Genomic DNA, 25535 nt, shown 5'->3' on the forward strand with positions numbered 1-25535 from the left:
AAATTTCTTTCAATGATACTAATTAGCACAATACTATAGAAATAGGCGAAAACAATAAATCTCAGAAAGACGTAGACGTCTAAAAACCTCTAAAACATCGAGAATAACAACTATATTGTTACATGTCACAATAAATCTATCCTTAATCAATCAATAGGCACGCATAAGCTAGAACGAGACAAAATATTCAGCGTAGTTTTTCTCACACTCAATAGATTCGATTCTCTATTTTTAGAAAAAAATTGGTACTTATCGCTATTACATACTACTTACTGACCGGTCTATTTTAATTCAGAACGAAATGTGAATATATCCATTTAAAACCAGATAATGTGTGACTGTCCTAATAGATGACGGTAAAATAACCTGTCAATGTGGAGTCATGTCCTAATGGCTACGAGAGGGCATGAGAGGCCATCCTCGCATTTTGTATGACGGTAATGCAGAGGAGTTGGGGCGAAGGTGGGAGGACAATGGCCACTCCGTACCGGGGTAGGGAGGTGGTCGAAGCAGACATGCGTAGACATACCTTTTCAATAATTAGTATCTCATAGTAAAGGTATGTAAGAAACTTTTGGTTAGGGAATGATGGGGCATAAATTCCAATGTAGCATATTCTCAGCGATCACTTGAACAAAAACCTTTAATAAAATATTTGCGCAATAGTCGACTATATGCGTAATATTCGGCTACGCAGATGTGGTATTAAAATTGAGTTCAACTTTGGTATCACATACAATATAACGTTATACAATTGTACGTATAGTCAGAACGTATAAAATACCTGAACACATTTATCCATCAATAAAAGATTCTAATAGCAATTTAAAAACAGCTCAACAAACAAGTAGAATTCTTAATCCACATTTTCTTAAGTTCAGAAAGCACTCCTTTTAATAATTTACAATCCAGACTAGAAAAAATCACTATACTTTCAATATTGTATTTAATTTAATATAATTAGGTAGAAACTTATTCAAGATTAACATGAAAAACCGTAATCGTATCCCGTAGTACCGATTCCAAACATCACCGACGTTTTTAAAAAAATGTCTTTACATTTAAACAAGGAAGTAGATACCGTACATAAGTAACGAAGAACGATTTTTTATACAATATAAACCCGTACAAGTTGTATATATTAAGGCAATAGAAACACTACATTATAATATCGAGGCCAACACAAAGAGGAAATAAGAAAAATACATGTAGGTAGATTGTATGTTTCATGAGGTATGCGAGTGCCGTTTACAATTATTTATTTAGAAAATATCATGATGAAATGCATGCCTGGAACAAAATAATCGATTTAACGCTCTTCCAATTTTTTTGAAGCCACCACTACTTCTGTATTTCGTAAAATTATACATAATAAATACTGCAAAGTACGACGAGAGACAATAATTTATATCCACTGACGACTTGTCCCGGAGCATTACACATCTTTAGATTTCTTGGCTTGTTCTATACTATAACACGCATGTATTATACATATAAACCTTCATCTTGAAACACTCTACCTATTGCTGAAAACTGCATTAAAAAGCGGTGCGTAATTTAAAAGATATAAGCGAACACACAGGGGCGGTGGCTTTTTTTATACTATTTAAAGATATATTGCATTAGAATCTATAGTAAAAACTGACTAAGTGTTTTTTACCTTTATTCCTTGTCATTAAGACATAATTTTACTTACAGTATAAGTTTTCCAACAATTATTTTAAAATATAACGTGTTTCTTCTTTTCTTACGAATCTTACAACGCAGTACGAAATGTGGTCTCAATCTAATAATAAACAAGTTAATCATTATATACACGCAATTACATACATATATTATTGTATCACTATCACTAACTTTGTTCAAGGCTAAAAATAGGAGGCAATCATATTATTTGCAAGCCAAATTGTAACAAGTGCTGTCACTACTAATTTAAATATCGAATAATAAAAAAGAAGAAAACTTTATTGTAAACAATATTATGTCGCTCTAGTCTATTATCCTTGACAAATGTTTATTTTGTCTATAGGTCAGTACCCTGTAATACGTAGTAATACAAAACGTTACCTCAAACATATACTCGTATGCATGAGATAGAAAAAAATACATTATCATATATATTATTGAAAACAAATAATATTTAAAACAATACTATTATAAATAGTAAATTGTATAGTTGAATACATAATATTATATGCAGACAGCCTTGACTGACGCAACACTATGTGCATAGTATCTACCAAAATAGATATATCTGGACAAATACATATATTTTCTGATTTTCAAATGTTCATGTAATTCCAAAATTCAGTTTTTTCGCGGCAAATTTCAGTAACAATCACTGGGGCTATATTATAAAATCAGATATAGTACATTCATTTTCTGATTTCAAAAAGTACATACAGCAACGTCTAGACAATTTGTGCAGATGACGCAATTCAAACCTACCACAGATAAACCCAGACCTACCTCAACACTGGAACAATAGCGCCTCGTGAATACATGCATACAGCTACGAGTACGTAATATATTTTTCCGTGCGTTATCTAGATATCTACTATATATATCTAGGTAATGTTGATAAAAAATTATATGGGCTTAATAAAAATAAATACGCTTCTTGAGCGATGACTGGTTACACAGTTGCAGTTTTTTTAAAAGAGATGATAATGAAATGGTCCTTACTCCTGCATATTTATCACTATCGTTTGCAGGGGGACCTTGTGGAGGTCAATTTAATATAGTAAATTGTTCACATTTTAGTAATGTGAAATAATTACTCCAATAAGTAATGTAAAGTTAATCCACTTTCCCCAAAGTTTATAATTACACAGATGTTGATATGCTACCTAAACTGAATATTATATTTGATTTTTTTGTTTCTTATGTATAAACTCATAAATACATTACCGATTTCAGAAATTCTTTGATCTATAGATAGTTACAATATCAACGAGTAACTTTTTTTTTCATAGACGTTAGTGATCCCTACAACACTGGTACTTGTGTAATAGCGATACTTATTACAAAAATATATATAGAACACAGACTGCATGACGTTCGTTCTTAATTTGAAACCAATATAAGTATAATACCTAACTATGTTTAAACATGTACTTATATAAAAGAAGTAGCAACAAAACATAGAAGAAATGAAAAAGCATACTAATAAAAGAACCACTCTCATCGACTTTTAAAATCTGGATTTGTAAGTAGTAAATACGCAACCCCCAACAGTTTTTCAGGACAAAGAAGTTAAAATATTTTGTAAACAGAGAAATAAAGTTTTGACGGCCTCGGTGGTCTAGTGGTTTAGCACACCGCTTTATTTCCGATGGTCGCGGGTTAGATTCCACGGTACTAACATTTGTATTCATAAGTATGATTGTTTGTATCGGTCTGGGTGTTCTCTGTGTACAAAAAAAGTATATATGAATTTATATCAGTAGTCTAGAACCCATAACACACGCTTGAGACTAGATGGCGCTTGTGTGGATTGTCCAGGGATATTTTTATATTATTAAAGTTTCCAAAATCATAACAATAACATCTTATACCCAAGACTCGTTTCCATCACGCTTCATTTTATTCGTGTTTTAGTGCTGGTCATAAACTTTTTAGTGTGTTGTATCCAGGATGCCAACATTAGATACTGAAGGCCGAGCTATTAGCTGCATAGTGGGCGTGACGTCATGGCCATTTTTAGCCAGCAAAAACACCACGGCTTGCGGTAGGCCACGTATGATAACCCAACTAAAACCGTCTACACACGCACACAATAAGAGAATCGGAGCTACCCTCCAAAAATATACGAAATAGAATTCTATTTTTCTAGTTGAAACCTGAAAGCATTACCTAACGATTTATTACCCTAACAGATTCCAGAGGTCATGAGTACAAATCTAGGCGACACAAAAGAAAGTTATCGATTTGTTTAAGTTACTCTCCGGTGAAGAAAGAGGAGAGAAAGAAAAAGAAATTTACTCGATCCAGGATCTAATTTCAACAAACATTTCGTCTCGCCGAAAATGTCCAAAACGACGTATATAGCTTCATTATGAAGCCCAGCGATAGTCAGCTGCAGAGAGTGGGTCGAGGAGTTGTACTCTCATAATACATTTTTTTTTTAATTCTACGATACTGGCAGCACCGATAATAAATCAAAACTATTACGAGAGACAACGGAAGCCTCCCATCCTGCCAAACATTGAGGATTGCGCATGTTAAGTGTTATGCTAACGACAGTTCAAATACTCATATTTTTTTCAAACACTAACATTGCTATAAAAAATAAAACATCATCGACTAAATGTCCTTCGCATCAAAATTATTTTTATTCGAACACCAGTAGTTACATATACCTAAATATAATTGTGTATATGCGGTCCATTGTTTTGACTTCCAAAAAGGAAGGAGTAGAAATTCAATCCGCATATTTATATAATGAAGGTCAAAGCACCATAATCTGGCACGGTTACGTATGCTAAGTATTACGCATTAGTATCCTTCATCTTGCAGTTAGTTAGTCATAAATTATAATGAAACGGAAATGTTTTCCTTATTTAATAAGAAAAATCTGATTAATATGTACAATTACTTGGTCGAGTTTAGTCTTAAAATAGGGGTAGTTTCAGCCGCAAAAGTTTATAAGCAGAAATTTATAGGTTTCACAGATTAATTATAAAATCACAAAATACTAAATAAATACGAAGTAGATAGAAAACATAGATAGATAAAATATTTAATTACGTGAAAGGACATACACAAGAAACAGAATACAAAGAAAACGCTTAAATGCTTAACTATTTAGACAATGGAGATATATGACTATTTTAATATTTGTATACAATTAAATAAAACTGAAATTAGTTTTCTAATTAAGTCTCATTGGGTTAATTATTTAATTATAGTTAAAAACGACATATACTATAAATTATTAGCTTCTCTCCGCGACTTTGTCTGTGCAAAAATGTTCGATATGCTACAAAATCTACTTTCAAGGTAGATTACATTCTAAAAGTTTCAAAGGGAGACCACGTGGAGTTCACCCTGACATGGTACATTGTCCCCCCTACTAACAATCCCATTCCCCCACTACAGACCGTTCCAAGAGTTATTCACATGTATATTTTCAGGCCGAAATTTACATAACAGATTAATATATCCAGATTTATGGTAGGTCAGGACTCACGCTGTGCCTGGCATATTTGTGGAGGCTTTGCCCAGGCAAATTGAGCGGCGGCTGTTAGACGAAAATAGGTAGCGGGGAGGCGTCGGCGCGTGATGAAGGGAAAAGGACGCCGCGATGGGTGCGGAGGGCGGCGCGGGTGTGGGGCCCACGGCGTCAGGGCCGGGGGGAGGGGGGTTCGCGTCTAGACGCTGGCCTTGACCATCGCACGGTTTCCGCGCGATCGAGGTCGCGACGACCCGCAGGCCTGTATACCGAGTGCGGCATGACGCCCGCCCGTAGTGTAAATCCGCTTTATGCCAACCCTACGGTCTCAGTATGGAGCCACGTGGCACTGTACCTGAAGGTCCCGGTAAATAGATGTCAACCAGCGTCGCCTGGGTTATGCAAATCATTAAGTTTGTTCATGAAAATTCGACGTTAAAACTCACTTTAAGTTTTGTTCTGTCATTTTAAATTACCTCAGCTGGCTAGCTAGCTTCGCACGAGTGTACATGTCTTATACATATTAATCTTCCTCTTGAATAACTCTATCTATTGTTAAAAACTACATTAAAATCCGTAGCGTAGTTTAAAGGGTCTAAGCGAACAGACAACCGAAGCGACTTCATTTTATACTAGGTAAAGATTAAGAATATAGATCGAAATAAAAGGATGCATCAACTCAACCTCAACAAACATTTTATAAAGATTGATCAACCTATGTTTATGAACACCATAAGAAAATTTGTTCCCTCATCATTTTCATTTGTTATCTGATTATAAAGTCAGATGGCAGACAGTTCATTGGAACTATTCTAGCACACGTAAACAACTTTGAATGACGTATTTATTTCCAGTTATTTTAATTTAAAACTAAATTACAGGGGTCTAAACATATAATTATAATCGATTTTTAAATGAACAAGTTATATGATAACAAACAAATTAAAATTACAACCAAATTAACAACTTCCTTTTCTGAAGTTGGATAAAATATACCTAATAGTAAAGTATACGTCGTTAATTTTAAGTAATACTAAGCGACTTGAATTTTCTCTCAAAATACCGCAAAAAATGGAACTTTTCACCTTATGTATCATATACACCTACATCGTGTTTTGTATGGTGTCTATGACTTAAGTACATACAAGATAATTTCTTGTATATCCTCATTGTTTTTTTACAATTTGCAAAAAAAAATGTTAATCACCAATTAACATTTATTTAACATAAGCAAATTTTACCTACTATTTACATAACGTAATAGCTTTTCGCCAAATAAACAAAGTATAATAAAAAAAAAATTGACAATAAAATCGCATTCAAGTGTCGTACCTATTATGCTATTATTGTGCACACTATACAAAATAGTCCTATATAAATATGATTACTATTACATATGTACAATAAATATGATATCATTCACATTATTACTGACGGCCTCGATGTTCTAGCGGTTTAGAACACCGCTTTACTTCCTTCATCGCGGGTTCGGTCCCTCGCGCGGCACAAACTTTTATATTCAAGAGTATGATTGACTGACTGGGAGTTTTCTATGTATAATATGAATGTATTTAAGAAAAAAATATATCTATGTATTAAAAAAAAAACACAAACTTTAGCTAGCTTAACTTGGGTCTAGATGGCGCTGTGTATGAATTGTCCTGATATTATTATTATTAAGTATATTATGCCCCAACACAGAGTCTGTGACGTTCTTGATATATCTATTATGAACACTTATGAAATTGTAAACATTATGAAATCCAATACGAGATATTAAGTATTTAAAAATAACTGATAGAGATACACTATCTACGTAGTTCATTCCACACAAGGGGGAAAGTGGATTATTAGCAATGTGGACTAATAACCTCATTGCTGGCAATGTACCATGTCAGCTTGACTTCCACGCGGTTTCCACTGTACAACAGTTTTTAAAAATGATAATAGAATGGAGTGGAGTGGAGACCGCGAATTGGCAAACGTAGTGTAGGACGCCCCGCAGCTAGGTGGAGCGACGACATACGTAGGGTTGCGGGTAAAAACTGGAAGAGAAGGGAAGATCGTGCCCAGAGGCGTGCCTTGGGAGAGGGCTATGTCCAGCAGTGGACTGCAGTGGGCTGATAATGATGATAATAGAATGGTACCTCCGCCTGCGCCAACGGTTTACGCTAGCGGTGCACCAGTGGAGGATGATTAAATGAGCATGAAGTCAGATCAGCCCATCGATGTCTATGAATGTCATTCACCACAATTCACCAGGAATTTATCACGACAGTTTCCATCATCATCATCATTTTCCGAATACTAATATTAACACTGGTGAATTTGCCGCCAGCGTAAACAGTAAGCGCAGGCGGGAGCACAATTCCATTATCATCCATATAAACAAGATTATGCGCAAGTTACTTTCAGGAGTACTAATTCTCTCAATGTTGTATAACCGATATTTTTTTCACAGAGGGCAAACGTAGCACACCTGGTTAAATTAAAAATAAATTCTCAGCTTTTCATATTAAATTGATTACGAGACCGTTCTGTTTGTACTAAATGAATGTATATTAAAAATAGTTTTCTATTTCACATTTAACTTCTTGCGAAACTTGTTAGATTTGCGTACAATTAGGAAAAATTACGGGATCTTACCACGTTCCATTTATTTTTTATTGAATGTTTAATTTAATACGTAAATTTACCCTAGTTTTGATTAATATGGGAAAAGAATATTGTAACTTTTAGTAGTAGAGATTTACGCAATAGAGAAAATATTAAAATATAACAAAACTTGCAGTGCCCCTTGAAATTTATAGCCTATATTATTCTGATATACATATAACCTATCTTATTGTAAAGTTTCATTAAAATACATTCAGTAGTTTTTGCGTGAAAGAGTAACAAACATCCATCCATCTATCCATTCACACTCAAAATTTCCACGTTTATAACATTAGTAAGTTGCTAATGATTTATACATTAACACTAGTAAAATTTCAGAGATACAAAAGTAAATATTCTATAAACATATACAATAGATTTATTCCTTAATGCCCAGCACTAAACTTTCAAAACTCTTCCATAGTATCACATCTAATACTATGCGTAACATTTCACAATTTCTCAGAAGTTGAACCTACAACACCTACCTACCTACTACCCAAAACCTACACTAGTAGGCACCTTTCAGAAATTGGTTTGATATCTTACGACTAACTCTACAACTGCGCGCCCTCGTTGATCAAATCAAATTTCGCGCGCTACCAGTTTCCTACAAGTCCTACAACGCACTTCCGTCCCTTTAAACAGATTGCGAGGAAAAATGTTATATAGAAAATATACCTATTTAGGAACATTATTTATGTATACATAAGTGTTGATAAATCACCCTCGTCCAGATTGTAGGTATACCCTTATCAGTAAAAACCTACATACCTAATTCAGCCTTTGTATAAACAACTCCAATTTGCACCAATACAGGTATATCCTTTGTCTACCCAATTCCTAGGCTCAATAAAAAAATACGTGTCTATGCATAAAAATTTGGTGGCATAAAGACGGCTGTGTGAGGAACGCAACGTCGCGGCCGGTCTGTGAACTCTAATGCGATTCGACATTGCGCCGACATTGAGCCGAGCGAAATAACGCAGATAGCGGCGGGGTCGATGACCGACAGCGCCCAATATCACGCGGACGATCGCAAGATTCGCACCACCTGCCAATGCCGCACGGCTACGCGTGGCGTTATATAACTCACGAGCGTTCGTAGGCCCGACCTACCTCACTCCAATATTTCTTATCCGTCGATTATCATATTTTTTTGGATATCACGCATTACGTGATTACTTTTTCATTTCTTTCACGATTCACTTATACAAAAAATATATATATAATGTATAAGCAACCCACCGCAATTTCGACCTAGTGCAATTTTAGGAATCTCTCTATTTTTATTTTAAATAATATAGTGTACATTACTCGATCATATTGTATATATATTTCTATAGCTGAAAGAGTATTTAATATCCATTAGATAAGTATTCCCTCAGTTTATCCATTACTAACTATATCCCGCGACGTTGCTTGTATGGAATACCACCTATGTTACTCGTTGATAATTAATCTTGCTGTAGGTAAAAGACTATTTAAAATATAAGTATGTACAAACAAAAAAACGAAACATTCCACTTCATAACATTAGTATAGTTTAGAATCTTGAAACAATTGTTGCTAAAGATGAAAACATAGCAAGTTCATTAAATTGCCGTGCGTAGTTCTAAAAATATCAGTTTAGAATTGACGAAAACTATTTTGTTGTGGGCCGCCAAAAACGAGATATAAATTGCGCGCCTCGCCGCGCTGTGGGGACCAAAAAATCAAAGGCGCCGCTGAATCAGGGATGCCAACCATAGTAGAATCCTTGTACCAATATGATATTTTTGGCCTTCCGTACGACGACATTTTCATACTCGTACTCCATTTAGACCTACGATGACAGAGGTTCGGGTGCACTAGGTTAGGGAGCCAAATTGAGTGAATTGAAATAATGTTAGCAGACTGTTTATGTCTTCGTAAGAGGCTAAATGCTGCAAGGTTGGCAGCCCTGCGCCGAATCTACCATTCGGAAATGATGTGAGTCGGCTGGAGGCAGACGCCGGGCCTGGGGAGTGGAGGAGGCCGAATATCTCGGCGCGGGGTGACATTGCGCGGCCATCGACACTATGCCCGACCTACGACAGCGCCGCCGCGCCGGGGCGCAGCCCGCGCTCGCACTCTCCGCCCGCCCCGTTCACCGCCCCGCGGAACAACGTCCCATCCGCTACCAACTTTGACCACAAAGGTAGACCCAGCACAAAGTACTTTATGTGGGTACTTGTCTATTTCTACCAACAAACTTGCTTTGAAAACTGCATTTTGGTTTGAAGGAAGACTAATCGCAGTGTGATTAGATGGTACTCAGGCGCGCCGCGGAACAACGACCCATCCGCTACCAACTTTGACCACGAAGGTAGACCCAGCACAAAGTACTTTATGCGAGTACTTGTTTATTTCTACCAAAAAACTTATTTTGTAAACTGCATTTTGGTTTGAAGTAAGACTAATCGCAGTGTGATTACATAGTGCTAAGGTATGACAGACTTAGTTCTTCGTAATGCCAACGCATGTTAGTTAAAACGATGATTGCGACATCATCATGCCATTACAGTTGTGCCATCCTTCCTATTCCCGCGCATTGGTCTGGAGACCGACAATTTACATTTGTTTAGAAACTATGTACTGTCTTTGTTAACATATTTTCATCTTCTAATATGTTAACGTTATTTTTTTCCGGAAACCTCGATAAAATAGATCTAGGAATCGCGGTTCCACAGACCCTGAGAGGTTATATTATTTGACGCGGGTGTAGGAAGGCTAAAAAACTTAAGTACGTCATGTCACAAGCACCCAATGAACGTGTCGCATGAACCTTGGGCACGACAGTGTCGGAAGAGGTCAGTTTTATAATTCAGAGCTCATCGCCCTGCCTGTTACATAATTGTCGTAGTTATGACGCAACTGAATGCGTGGCTGAGATATTTTGTAACGAGTATTGAGGCAAAACAATGCAACATAACGTTGCATCGTCGCCTGCAATCACTGCATATTGATGGTTGTTTTTTTATATTCATCCAATTCGGACAGACGAAGAACATAGCTTATACCGCCTACCACTACTAGTAGGTTTTATAAATCTTGACTGGTCTTTTTTCGTAGAATATGGATATCCTGAAGATCTCATTAAGCTAATAGATTTAGTGCATATAGAATGACAAATCTACATACACGATTTTACTTTTAATATATTTTATGTATTAAAACAAAAGCAGTAAAACGTGCATCTATAACTTTCTGTAATAAATATTCACCTGAAAAGAATTGTAAATATACAAATGTAGACTTTCTTAATATAGCTGAGAGAAATCTAAAAATATGTTTGAAAAATACTGAAGCGAATCGTGCGGAGCGAAATAGCGGAGTCGTTTTCAGCGTTATTCATAGCCTACAGTTACCTGCCGTATATTAGAGTACTACATTTACTCGTAACCGACTAAAAACAAATAGGTTGATGCTCTCAATGAATAGGCGACATGACGATACTAAATTCGTAAAGGTGGAGTTAGACAAAGAGAACAAGAGCCGAGCTTAAACTAGATGAAATGCATAAAATCGGGCTTGTGTATTAAAAAATCTAATAATCCAGTGACCTGCATTTCTGTATCTGAAAATGAATTTCTAATACTAATGGGAATGTATACATATAATTTATGAATTTGTGGGTATGTATATCTATTTAGAAATTCATTCACTACTTGAACGGTTTATTCTAAATGCCAACTGACCTGCGCAACTTCGTCTGCATTACACTTGCTTGACATTTATTATATTACGCTCAATTTACATACATTTTTTTAATTATATTCTATGTATTATTGTGATGTATAAACTATATTAGTGTGAAGTTTAGGAACAAACGTCCATCACATATATATACTCCCAAACTTTTGCGTTAATAATATTATGTACATATATTTTACTACATAACTATTATGTTTTCAAGAATGAGACATGCTAGTGAAATTACAAATTACGGTGGCAGAATTTAGCCTTCAACAGGAATAGTATCTGAGCAGAAATACCACGGACTAGCAAACAAGCTTATTCATTCCACTGCGTAGGACTATGATGTCATGTCTCTTGTCCTATAACACCACTATTACTAGAATCTCACTCTTCAAACGAAACACAGCTTACAAGGAAATAGGTGAGACTGAGGTACCCACACAGAGACCTTTGCGCAAATGCTACCGCATTAAAAAAAATGGTGAGCCGTAAGCTTCTTTGCCACTCCAAGAAAACTTTTAGGAGGAACTGGTACTATGTATGCTGGTCGAACGTAATCACGCGGTTAAAGTTATCCACACCATTGGCAGTCACGTAAAAAATAACACATGTAACATGCGAATGATTTCAGCTCATTTTGTAAGTACACGTTTGATAATCTCTATAAGCGGGTCAGACATTATCAAGTCGAGTATTTATGGAGATAACATTTTAAATATGTATCAACAAGATAGCAGAACCAGAAACGGCAGGCTCAGCGATAACGCACGTACCGAGTTTTGAAAACGACTAAACGTTAAATAGGTATTTCTTAGTTTTTGGTGGTAAAATAATTAAATAGTCACTGGTAACTGCATGCTGAAGAAGGATGAAAGATGGAATCTGGTTACTTTTTTATGGCATTGGAATCAAATAATCTTCCGGACAACCTGATAGTAAACTATATACGGTAACTGACGCCTATATGCTATACACATAAAAGGCACAACGAATATAGTCACGTTATCATGTGACAGAAATAATATTATTCACGCGTTGCCAGTCCAGAGCACTAAGATAACATGTCTCTTATCCTGTCGTTTCCCTAATCTCACCCTACAACCGAAAAAGCTTACAAAGCAAGCTGTTTGGTGGCTGAGATAGGTGAGACTGGGGTAATTAATTAAAAAACACACGCAGACGATTTTTACATAGTCTTCCTCGGTAGGCCGGTAGTCTTCTTTTGCTAAAGTATTTAAGATGTATAAGATTGTGGAAGGTAGCGGGAGCTCCACCTACAAGAGCACCGTTCTTAAATTATGAATTAATGTATATCGAGAAATGCACAGACAAAAACTGCTACAAATGTGACCAAAAATTACATGGAAGTCATATCTAAAATTGGACTAAATAGGTAAAATTTTTATGACTGAAATAATTATTCAAGTGTTATATTAAACTCTAGGTATGGACTGGCTTTTGTTTGTCTTTTGTTCGTAAGCGATATATTATGTCTAGTGCAGTGAATTATATTGCTTTACTAACCGTTTCCCGCGGGATACCGTTATTTACAATTTTTTTTTGTATTTTATAAAGATTCCTTGCCGTGTGTGTCAGTCTTTTTTTATATGATTGATGGTATAGTCCCGTCTGCATTAAGAGTAGACTGCGCACCAGTGAAGGATGATATTATAAAAATAAATAGTCAGTTAGTCCATCTTGGCGAATTTATCAAAAAATTACCGTCAAGGTTTCCAAGGAGGACCGCTTGAGATCGCTTGAAGTGCTAGCAATGGGACCACTAATCTCCAAATTAAATAAAATCAAAATATCTTTTTTCATATCTAATACCGAATCTTATGGAATGTCAAATCTACAGAGTGTTTTAGAGCTGAGAAGAAACTCTAATAATGAATAGCATCACACGCTTCATATGTCCGTCCGTAGTGCTGTATATATATGTAAGCGACGGTTATCAATTACACAAAAAATGTACTTTACGACAGATTGTATATTTTTGAAGACTACGAGATCCCTACTGTATTATTGTGAGAAAACAATTTAACAATTCGACAAACCGATTCACTTTCGGTGCAGAATGACTATGTTTTTCTGTTTTAAAGGATAGATGTACTGATCTGTGAAGGGATGTCCCTTCACAGATCAGTACATATATTCATTAAAATTCAAAAGCAGTTTTGTTTTCCGACTACTCTCATGCTGTTGGCCGCAGTTGGCCTTTACAGCTTTACTGAACGATAGGGGGCTAGTACAGATGGCACTCAAAACCTGCGGAAGGACTTATGGAGCGGCTGAATGCCAACTCCTGCCTGATTGATACGACTTAAGTCTGAAGGTACCTCTATGGGTAGGCTCCCTCCACTAGGGCTGTAGATCTACTAAATCGATATAATGCTGGCGGGGCACCAGGATGAATATCAAGTCAGATCAGTTAATAGCAGGCGAATTAACCAGGAAATAACCACAATAGTTTCCAAGGGAGACCGCGTGAAAATCAACTCAGACTAGTACGTAGATACTAACAATAACCTACCCCCCTTTATCACATGTACTAGTATATACACCTAAGACAAAGTATAAATTTGAGCACTGACTTAATCTAAAAAGCAGATTAAGCCAGTGCTCAAGTTTATACTGTCTATTATGTAGTATACTCTTGTGATTGGGTTATAGGGAAAACACGTGTTGACTGATAAGAATTATCGTATCTCAAGCGTTAGGAATATTGACAAATACATGCTGACCTCATGATATGTACGGAATAACTATTGATACGTTGTTTATGATATTAAACGCAAAGGGTACACAACTAAGCCAAAAAACTATCTCGGTGGTCTAGTGGTTAATATAATATAACACTGTGTTAGTGTTTGTTAATCCTCATAAAAAAATCCCCTAAGAAGCAAATTGGAAAATAGTAATATTTTTATAAAAAATCTATAAAAATTAAGTATGAAAACATTTCAAATTTATTTTAAGATACCCTTTTGCACTTTTCTGTTGTAGATTTTTTTTTTTGATTGGGAGTAAAAATTAATTTCCACTTTTTATATGTAGTAAACCCATTGAAGTAAAACAAATACAAAATTTTAAGTGAAGCTCAATTTAAACGGTTTCTGGGATCATCGCGCACAGGCAAACAGACAAGAATCTAAATATCATTCTTTTCATTACTGTTACTTTTCGTTACTGTATACATACAATGTTTCATTACTGTGATAAAGTCACCCAATAATAGATTTCCTAAAAAATGTTCTACATATAGACTATCTTCTATATAAGACTATTAGTTATTAATTACATGTATAGTTTTCCACTCTGTTTCTGGTTGACAATAGTTCATTTTCATCTTCTTGTCTCTCGCCAAGCAGGACCACGTTGTATAGTTTAATTATCTGATTCTGCGACTACCAAATGCGTTATTTTGGGTACCAGATCGGCAGAACGGATCAGTCTGGTGGCAAGTAGTATCTTACGTTTAATATTTAATTTAATTTGTATAAATGAGGCAATAGTTACATTTGTATTTTGTTATCAAATAATTAATAGAATGTTGTCAATAGATAGATAAAATGTAATCTTCAAACGAGTATACATATTTCGTAATAAAATAGATTCTATTATGACCAAACAATTAAGTTCGTGGGTGCTGGCAATTTAAAGAAATACTAATATAGGTAGGGAGACGAGACGACTGGAAAATGAGGGAAATTCCAAAATTATTTTCTTTTCTCAAGCGTCTGATTTTACATTTTATTGTACTGAAATCCTGAATTTGCAATTAATAGTATTTAGGACCTAACTGATATTTTAAACAGTTATATAATATGCATTTTATTGTCCTCCTTAACTTTTGGCTACTTGATTTTATATGAAATTCTTCATAGAGGACCTCCAGGTTCTTTTTGTTAAATAATCTTGTTTTAGTTGAAATCTAGCTAAAGCCTAAATGTGTAAATTTTACCCAATACTTTAAATTAATTGGGACACCTTTAGTATAACGCGGCTTTAATATAGAAGTGAAACGTAAATAATGTTTATCCATCAACTATTGCTTACTAAAACATACGGAAAGGGATTTTTTTACTTATATATATTACAATGATATTGAATGACATAACTTACGCTGTACATCTTTAAGTGATTAACTAAAACCATAGCTTGTTTAACTGCACACATTATCACGACACAAACGATATCAACGTAAAGGACACAAGGGCGTAAAAGTACGGGCGACGCGCACGCACTGTCCGCACGCAATGCGTACGCGCAAGCCCCGCCTGAACGCCCCACCAGCAAACGTGAGAGTCGCACGCGCCGCCCCGCTCAATACCACGTGCCCAGCGCCTTTCAGATTGGTCCCTTCATCTACCTACACCACTGGATCCACACAAATGTCGACCTCTTCTTGAACATGTGCCAGCCAATGCACGTTTGCCACAATCAGTCTACCGCACTGATACCAAAGTTTCTTGAAATATCTCTTTGTTGTGTAATTCGCAGGATATCTTCAAAATTACGGGCCATTATATTAAAAGTTAATTAAAAATACGATACGTCTTCCTAAATTTACCTGCCTAATAAATAAGCAGATACAAAAAGTAGATTCTATATCTATTCGTAACTACATAAAGCATGACAATTTACGCATTGTCCTCTTAAACTATAGCCAAAATCTCCATGGCAACCCGAAAAATAACCACGTACCCACAAATTATAACTATTTTCAGCCAGACAACAAAAGAAACGGAAAAAATAGTTCCATAGACCTGATGATGTCATATCAAACGGCAGCTAGACGGATAAAAACGATATAAACCTCGAACATGATATAGTCAGTCTAAAGCCTAAACCTAAGAGGGAATTTATCGATGAACTTATTACAGAAATAAAAAACCGTACCTATTATGGGTATAGAAAGGGAAGGCTAAGATCGTCTTGTGCAGTACATAAAATTAATATTCTAGAGGAATTGGATTAAATCTTTGTATCGAATGCCTACTTTAAATTAAATTATTGAAATTGTTTGATAGCTATTCAAGTTACATTTGTAAATAAAGCGAAGCAAATCTACCTGGGTAGCTAAGTATATACAATCACTTAAACAGATTTTTTTTATTTTCCGTTAGTGCATTTTTAAAGAGCTAACTTGAATTATAAGTAAGCAACATTTTTCATTTTCAAGTTTGGTTAACTTTTGGTTAAGAATAGTAGGATAGATTGTGATCTTTGTGAAGACATACAACGATGATTTGGTTAGACTTGTCCAAAATACTAATTAGAGACTTGATTTGTACTCCACATAGAACATCAATGAACCCTGGACAAAATTTATAGATATACATATATTTAATATACCTGACGATAATAAATACATAATGATAAGTACAGGTTGAACTTTTAACTAAGACTTTGACCTGAATATAATAAATTACGCTTCCGTGTACGATAATTCAATACCAAATTTTGATATGTAGTACATTCGAGCTAATAAAATCGTAGTCTTAAAAAACCTGTGTATCTGCATCGTCTCTGACGAAACGCTTTTTATGACATATACATATGTACAAAATTGTAACAATAAAGTGAGTATTGAATATTTTTCATAAGCCAAGTTTTATCTTTCGGAGGGATGAGAACAATTTGTTAAGACTTTCGAAAACAGCAAGCGCGTTGTATTGATGAGATACCGGTTTAGAATTATTCAATTCAACATGGGTTACCCTTATTGAACAATAAAACTACCGCGTTTCCTCCGTCGTTAACACCGACTTAAACGATGGAATTAAATTTTCTGAAGAATACCAAATACCGGTTGTGATCTCACTTTCAGTAGCTAAGCCTATAGCTATAGTTAATTCCGTGCTCGTCATTTCTAAAGCAAGTTTGAGAACTGATGAAATAGTTGGTATGATAAACGTTTTATGTTTAGCTCTTTGTTCTTCATGCATATTGAAATACTATTTTTAAAAGCATTCCGATTGGAACATTCTAGATAAGTAAGTATCTCCCTGTTTTTTCGCATCTACAATTATATCAATGTCATACAAACTCTTTATAAAGTTACCTATCATTACGAAATATTATATTGGATTTTACGTAGACGTACAAATTATGTCTGGAATTATAGAATCAAATCCAATTTAGCTGTACAATGACAAATACTTATCCAATTTGGACATATTTATAGAGTAGATCATAACACAGACGAAATAAACAACGTAGTTTGTACAACACCAGTACAGCGGCATTGAGCTCACAAACACGAGACAGTCTTGCGAGTCGTTATTGCCGAATCTCCAGGCATTATCGATAAACATCCCGTCGGGCCCTAGGCTGTCTATGTATAGGTTGTCTTAGGGCAGGCACGCGGCGTCGGCGCGTCGCCCGCACCGCCGCCAGCCAGCCGTTTGTTAGCTTTTTTGGCAGTAGGGTTGCTTCCACGTGAGCATCTAGTGTTTAATCATTTATTATAACATGAAATATTAGCCAATTAATGGTTTTAACTAGTATATTAATTGCGTTCTTCAAACTCAAAGTATACTAGTGTTTCAGAGTTTATATTTTCAAACCATTGTCACTACGAACATATCTATTGAGTTACTCATTAACGATAAGTTTGTTGAAAATAGCGAGGAAAGTTCTCTGTACTTGGCATTGCAACAAAACGACCTTCGAAAGTTTTTACCGAAGACGAAACCCACAAGACAGTTGATGTGGAATATTGTCTTCTCTTCGTCATTTGTATTCTAAATCTAGCAATATTAGTCATCAAGTACACGCAATACCTAAGCTGACACAACCCTAAACCTAATTGTGTGGGAGGCAATTCGAGGAATAACTCCCCATTTGTTTGTGCGAGTTGAAGCATACGAATAGATTCGCATTAGTGTGCGTGCCGCCGGTTCATTGTCAAGGCCAACTGCCGAATCTCTCGCTCGAGCCCCCTCACTCCCACCTCGTCCAAGCGTAGACAATTATTATTCGAATTTGCCGAAAACATTGAGATGATCCACGTACCGAAATCATTCTACGCAGGAAATTTCATCGCCTCACGATACATGCGACCAATGTATATAAATTCGAATTATCTAATTATTTCTATGTGCATGGTAGCAGTAGCGTAGTCGCCAGCGTCGACGCGATAATCGAGAATGTATTTTTAACGTTATATGCATTCCGTTTGCTTTTTATCGTGCCATTGTGGTTGACAATATCTTGATAGAATAAAAAAAAATATTCCCGATCAACTTTGAGGAATAAATAGACAAATACCGCCTCCAGACATCAAAAGCTGGATAACTGAAACCAGTCCGGGTTTCTTTAGTCAGGATGTGACGAACCTGAGGCTTCTATACAAAAATTACATTGAATGGCCTCCACAGAATATCAATTCGGTTCACGACTTATTAATTCGTATATACATGACAAAATTTGTTGGACTCCTGCTTGTTAGACCGACATAGAAAGAAGTGACAAAGCGGAGTAGAACTCGTATAAATGCTTACTCTTTGGTAGTATAGTAACATTGAAAGAATTTAAATTAGGCTCTTACGTACTAGCATTAATATGAATAACCTGCCGCTCTTTTACAAGTCAGTCAGTCTGATCCATAAGACCACCCATCAACAGCACTACAAATATATGTCAGTACGTAGCGTGGAAAGATTGAAAACTGCAGATAAGATTCAAGGGCGCCTTATATCGTAATCATATGCACCATGCATCGCTATATATACGATTAGATATTAGACTATCAAGGAAGCCAGACTCGTAGGTACTGAATTGAGCGAACAGACAAGATAGCCGGCCCCTGAAGGGTAACAATGCAAATATTTGTTCAAAGTGCAAAACGGTTGCATAGAGAAAAATATATGTGGTTCTTTACAAAACTTTCCATCATATGGGTCGTCAACTAGGCAGCCAAATGGTGCCTTGTGATTGAAATGGGTAATCTCAGGATTTATTATATTTGCCTCGGTGGTCTAGCGGTTTTTTACACCACCTTATTCGCGATAGTCGCAGGTTTGATACCTTGCCCCATACAACAATTTGTATTCATCACTATGATTGTATTGGTCTGGGTGTTTTCTATGTATTTACAAACAAGGTACTAAAGTATTTTATCAGTTGTTTAGAACCCATAACACAAGCTCTGCTTAGCTTTTGACTAGAGACACCTTGTGAATTGTCTATGGTTGTTATTATTTTAAAAATATATAGATGATATAGAGACTAGATATGACTGACTGTTAATTTATCAAAGCATAGTAACACAGAGTAATAGGAGTGAAGAAACATGAGACGTCTGGGAATTAGACCTGCTTGCTGAAGCGCAGGTTTACGTTGTAGTTGTAGAGATCACCCAATCACTGACAAAGACTAGAAGTATCTCGAACAAGACAACGGATTTTTTTAATACTGGATCCTATTATAAGTGAACATAAAAAAGGGATCCTAACGGAAAAAGCCGCTATTATCTATTGCCTATTTGAGATTCATACCTAGATGTGATTACCACTTTTCTCCAAGTCTGTCAGCTTGTTTGCAATTCTCAGTGGAAAAAACATTGCTCATACATAAAGCAAATTGTTGATGTAGGATCCAATGGAAACAGTTGTACTAGTCCACAATCTAGTTCAACGTTTGGATCCGATTTTCGAAATTTGTGAAACAATTTTTTTTATTTATTTGGATAAACAAACAGTTGTATCAATTATATATATATTCAGTTATATTATACCAACAGTTAAAACCAATATATCTTGTTATATCAACCAACACGTTAACAGCAATTTTAAAATAACAACATCACTAATGCTAAATATTAACGATATAAAAAAATAGATTCTTATTTCCATTAATTTATAAAAATTGTATATCACGAGAAAAGTTCTTGACGGTATAATCTAAGACTTGTATTTTGTAATTAACCAATAGATAATGAACGGTTAAGTAAATATTGTATGAGTCATAAAACGTATAGGTATACAATAATAATTATATAACTTTAGGATGGTTAAGTAATTTGAAAGAATAAGAGAATAATGGAACTCCTTGAAATAAAACGCGATGACGATAATTTTAGCGACCACATAAAGATGTTATTATTAGTCAAGATAAAACTATTGCAACGCTATCTAAATCGTCTGAATAATATAAGCATGCGACGAAGCCGGGTCGGATACACATGTGTGCACATACTAAGCATAGGCATATATTAGCATGTAAAATAAAACATAGGTCCCAAATGAAACCGCCAATTTAGACAATTCTTAGAAGTCTTCTAGACGCTTCGAATTTCAATCTGATATGCTGATGAAAAGCTTTTATTTCAGAACCACGCATGAACTGAGAATGTGCGGTATTAAATCCTAATTAGTTATACGAAATAGGGACATAAAACAGTATTTTGTAAAGAAAGTTATTTTTATTACGGTTAAAGATATAAATGTTAAAAAAGATATATGGTAAAATAAATAACAAGACGTGCTTTTAATCTGCGCAGTTTCAATATATAAACTTCATAAAAAACGTTCGAGATTAATTAAAACTAAATATATACATATATATAGTTATTACATCATAATAAGTGTTATTGATACAAAAAACCAGTGAAATTATAAAAAGTATAAAGAAAAAAAAAACAAAGCAGATTCTGGAATGTAATTAGCATAATCCCTTTTATTTTAAGCACGAATTACTAAGACTTATTCCAAGTTTTAAATCCCCCAAATCGGACTATTTTTCTTTTTTTTTTTTTAATATAGTTTTAAAAGTTTTTTTAATTATATATATTTGGAATAAAGTTTACTATTTAAAACTGTTCTAAATTTTAAATTTTAAAAAGTACTATTTCCGAATTATATTGCTCTGCTCTGTAACGGACAACAACATTGATTCTGATGGCTTATTATTTATTCCTTTGCATTGGAATCTTAAAAAAAAAACATAAAAGAAGAAAAAAATCATATTAGCGTCACGTGAGTACGATATGCGTAGTTAGAAATACCGCTAGGCGGTAGGCCTGCGCGATCGATCGTGTTGAGGTAGGTCAAGCACGGCCGCGCTTTCCTACGGCTGAATTTTCAGTCAGCGCTATATCATTGTGTACTCTTTTATTTATTATTCTTTGATACTGACCTGTGTGATTTCTTTATACATTAAATACATGCCCAAAATGAAATGTAAGAGGTACAAAATATTTACACATTTTTGTTTATTTTAGAAATTGAAAATATATGTAGCGCAGAATTTAGTCTTCATACAGATTCTTTATATTATTATTTTAAAAATTTAATTTGGTATGTGGAAGTCGATTTCGAAAATAAGTACATATTTTTTCAACAAACTTATTATTACCAAGTGTGATTCAATATTTTAAAACAATTCACAATTAAATGGGTTAAAGTATAAATTATTTATTGTTAATTCTTTCTTGTAAATAATTAACAAGGCATAAAGGTCAAGGTAAGTGCTTGGAAATTTGGTTTTTCTTGTGGTATTATAAAAAGATATTGTTTTAATATTTTTGAAACATTTTTCGTGTTTTTATTGGGCCGTGTTTAGGACGATTTTTTCTTTACATATTACTATAATATTATTAGGTTAGAAATTAAATACTAAATATCTATATAAATTATTATTCCGATTGCATGCATGTTTCAATAAATCATTATTAACTAACAATGTGGTCGTTGTTGTTTATAACTCTGAATAACTACGAGGAAATAATGCCGCACTTAAGTTTCGGTAGTCGAATTCGGTACAGTTGATAAAATGTTAGGATAGGTCAAGGCGAAACATATTCGCAAAAAGTCTAAAATTACACAACACTAACTAGTGTTTTTAGGAACAAAAATAGGAATAAATATGTGAGTTGTACACACCACATCCTCCATCTCCATCCAGTCCATTTCGGCTGTTTGTTGTGGACCAATTCGTCTGGGTCTAGAGTCGCGCCGAAACTACTGCGCGTCGCGACGTTCGGTACACGAGTGCAGTGTCGCGTCGCGTTTGTTGCACCGAAAATTCGTTCCCGCACGACGCTCCCGCGCCCCTCGCCCTCCCCCGAGCTCGCGAAATTTCAAACTTCGAATCGCACAACGCCATCTATGGACGATCGGAGGCCCCACCGCGTGCGTGGCCTTGAACTTGACTACGCGACGCCGCGAACGACCCACTTTTGCGCCGCGCCTCTCCTTCCCCCGTCTAGTCGCGCGCCGGCATTGTCATGGCCGACCCACCTGAATGGAAGTAACTGCAATATAAAGCACGATTTCGCGCTGCCGTTCGCGGATACTCTCGGTTTCATTGTGCTAGGTAAGTATTGCGCGGGCAATAGATTAGAACACGATTACGATGACGTGTTATTTAATCGCGACTGAAGGAATATTTCTTCGCTCGAAGTCCATAATATATGATATTCCTCTACGATGTTCTGATTTTCTGTTTATTTTTAATAGATGATGATGGAATGGTTCTGCGCTAATGGTATACGCTGGCATGGCAATACTGGGCAGGATGAAGATAATATTACATACAACATTAACTCACTAGGAATTAACTATAATTGTTTCCAAGTAAGGGACCGCGTGGAGGTCGACCTGATAGTATACTTTGCTAGCAACAAGTCAACAGATTCGATTCTGAAAGTCTCCTTCTCCCTGCTGACATCGTTAGAAATATAATTATTTTCTATCCATATAAATGTACACCAGTCGATGCTAGCAGTGATATACTGAGGAGGGAAGAGATTTGTTAGTAAAGGGGACTAGGACCGGACCCCGTTGCTAGCAATGTACCATGTCAAGTCGATCTCCACGCGGTTACCCCTGGAAACCAAGTGATTTCAAGATGCTAACAAACCCGACCTAACTCTCATCTTATCAATCTCCACTGGTGCCCCCCCAACGTATACCATTTGATCATGCGGGAATGAGGTCATTCTCATCTTATCATCCCCCTCTGGTGTCCCGTCAGTAGATACTGTTAGAGCATGCGAACACCATTATACTAAAAAAATCCATTAAAAAAAAATTTAAATAGCATACAATAACACATTGACACCACGCCGATCCATCCCCCATCCAATTCAAACAGGGATGGAAATTACGACGACGGGAGCCGAGGTTCGAACCCCAAACGGTGCCTTCAGAATAAAGTCGTATCCGTCAGGCGGGAGTTAGCCTTCAGCCGCTCCATAAGTCCTGCCGCGGGTTTGGAGTGCCATCTGCACTCGCCCCCCATCGTCCGGTGAAGCTGTAGACTTTATGACAAGGGACAACATTTCCAAATTTAAAAAGTAATCAAATAAAGACGGTATCATAAAAATTGAATATTTTTAGGACAAAATTAAATATTAAATTCGAGATCCAAATTTATGACACCACTACCACTTCTCTAACAACAAAAAGCCGGCACACTAAAAACCCTAGTAGAATGTCATGTACAGGACATGTCCCAATAATTGCGGACATAATGGGCACACTACTGAAGATGAACCATGCGCATAATGTACTATAAAATATTCCGTCACCATATAAAATTTTACTAATTTGCAACATAGTAAATGTAAATTGATTTATTGTAAATTGATTGAGTCATGTTTTGTTTTTGAATTGATGGAGTATTTGCAATGTTTCCTGTCAACACTCAAATTATCGATATTATGGGTGTTTTAAACTGTCAAACAATAGCAAGAAAAGCTTAACTCGAAAAATAAATAGTTATGTTCATTATGGATTATGGAAAACATAGTGTATAATAGGTTCTCTACAAAAACTGCATATCTTACTAATATTATAAACGCGAAAGTTTGTGAGTATGGATGCATGAATATTGCTCTTTCAAGCAAAATCTACTGAACGAATTTTAATGAAACTTTACAGTGAGCTTATACATCAGAAAAACACAGGCTATAATTTAAAAAGATATTATGTAAATTGGGCGATTTTGCGTGAAAGAGCAATATACATGCATCCATACTCACAAACTTTCGCGTTATAGGATTTAAGCAGTATATACAATAATAATGTATCCACTTATTTGCAATTGCCACGCCTAACAGGGCGAGGTAACGAGTTCATTTAAATACGGTGTTACAAATCTAAGTAAACAAAATATAATAGAGTAGGTAAAATATAAACTAAATATGACAACACTTGCAGTTAGTAGTCATGCGGTTACGTAGGAGTGCAGTGTGTCACAATATTTTTTCTTGCCAAGAATGTCATAAAAGGAATGGCGCTCATAAACTTTACGGTGCCAAAAAGTAAATAATAATAATGATTTTTATTGAAAACTAGCTGTTTCGGTACTTCCTACCCGTGGAATTTAATCATTATTATAATACATCCAAGTTACTCTTTATTTCATTACCTATATGCGAGTAAATGTCTCGTCGAAATTAGTACAGCCGTTTCAGAGATTAACTAGAACAAACTGACAGGCAGACAAAAAAATTAAATATTATTATATAAGTGCCGTATATACGTTAATATGCATTTAATGAAAAGCTTGCAATTAGAAACGGACAATCCAATTTTATTTATATATATACATAGACTTTGGGTACAATATAAGATAGTACCGAAAATATGTTACAAAATCTACTAACTTAACGACCACCGCCAGGCTGTCGGCCCAATCCGGTTGAGGTTGGCTCGCCTGTACCCTTTTCAACGTCCACTACATATGACGTGCGCATAAAATTTATTTGTTAATTTTTAAAATATAATCATTTAAAATTGAAGTCAGATTATTATTCATATCCTAACCTAACTTCGGAACAGCATATAATAACATCCCGGAAATAAAAAGACGTCCTCGGTGCCTTTTAATTTCTATGCCACATCTTTTCAAATCAAAGCGCAGCTTACAAAACAGGCTACTTAGTATCAGTAATGGGTTGTTCTTGGTACCACTAATTCCATTTCTGCGGTCTAAGGTATTATGCCTCAATACCTAGGAATTTCTCTGCAGTGTC

At 35.5% G+C, this 25535-nt stretch overlaps 1 protein-coding gene across 5 annotated transcripts in view; it reads right to left on the reverse strand.

Annotated features, from left to right (window-relative positions):
- LOC131851699 (steroid hormone receptor ERR1) overlaps window positions 1-25535 on the reverse strand; it is a 41757-nt gene that overhangs the window by 12394 nt on the left and 3828 nt on the right. For 2 of the 5 annotated variants that reach the window (XM_059202221.1, XM_059202220.1), the window contains exon 1: window positions 22438-22545. The exons of 2 other annotated variants lie outside the window; for them this stretch is intronic. In XM_059202221.1, the coding sequence (XP_059058204.1) occupies window positions 22438-22464 (27 nt within the window). In that variant the 5' untranslated portion in view covers window positions 22465-22545. Of the gene's footprint in view, window positions 1-15673; window positions 15786-22437; window positions 22546-25535 lie in introns of those variants that run through there. One more of the 5 variants, XM_059202219.1, reaches the window with a different exon arrangement.

The sequence above is a fragment of the Achroia grisella genome, unplaced genomic scaffold, assembly GCF_030625045.1.
Source record: "Achroia grisella isolate CSIRO2021 unplaced genomic scaffold, CSIRO_AGI_Agris_v1 utg807, whole genome shotgun sequence".
In the NCBI taxonomy this organism is placed as follows: Eukaryota; Metazoa; Arthropoda; class Insecta; order Lepidoptera; family Pyralidae; genus Achroia; species Achroia grisella.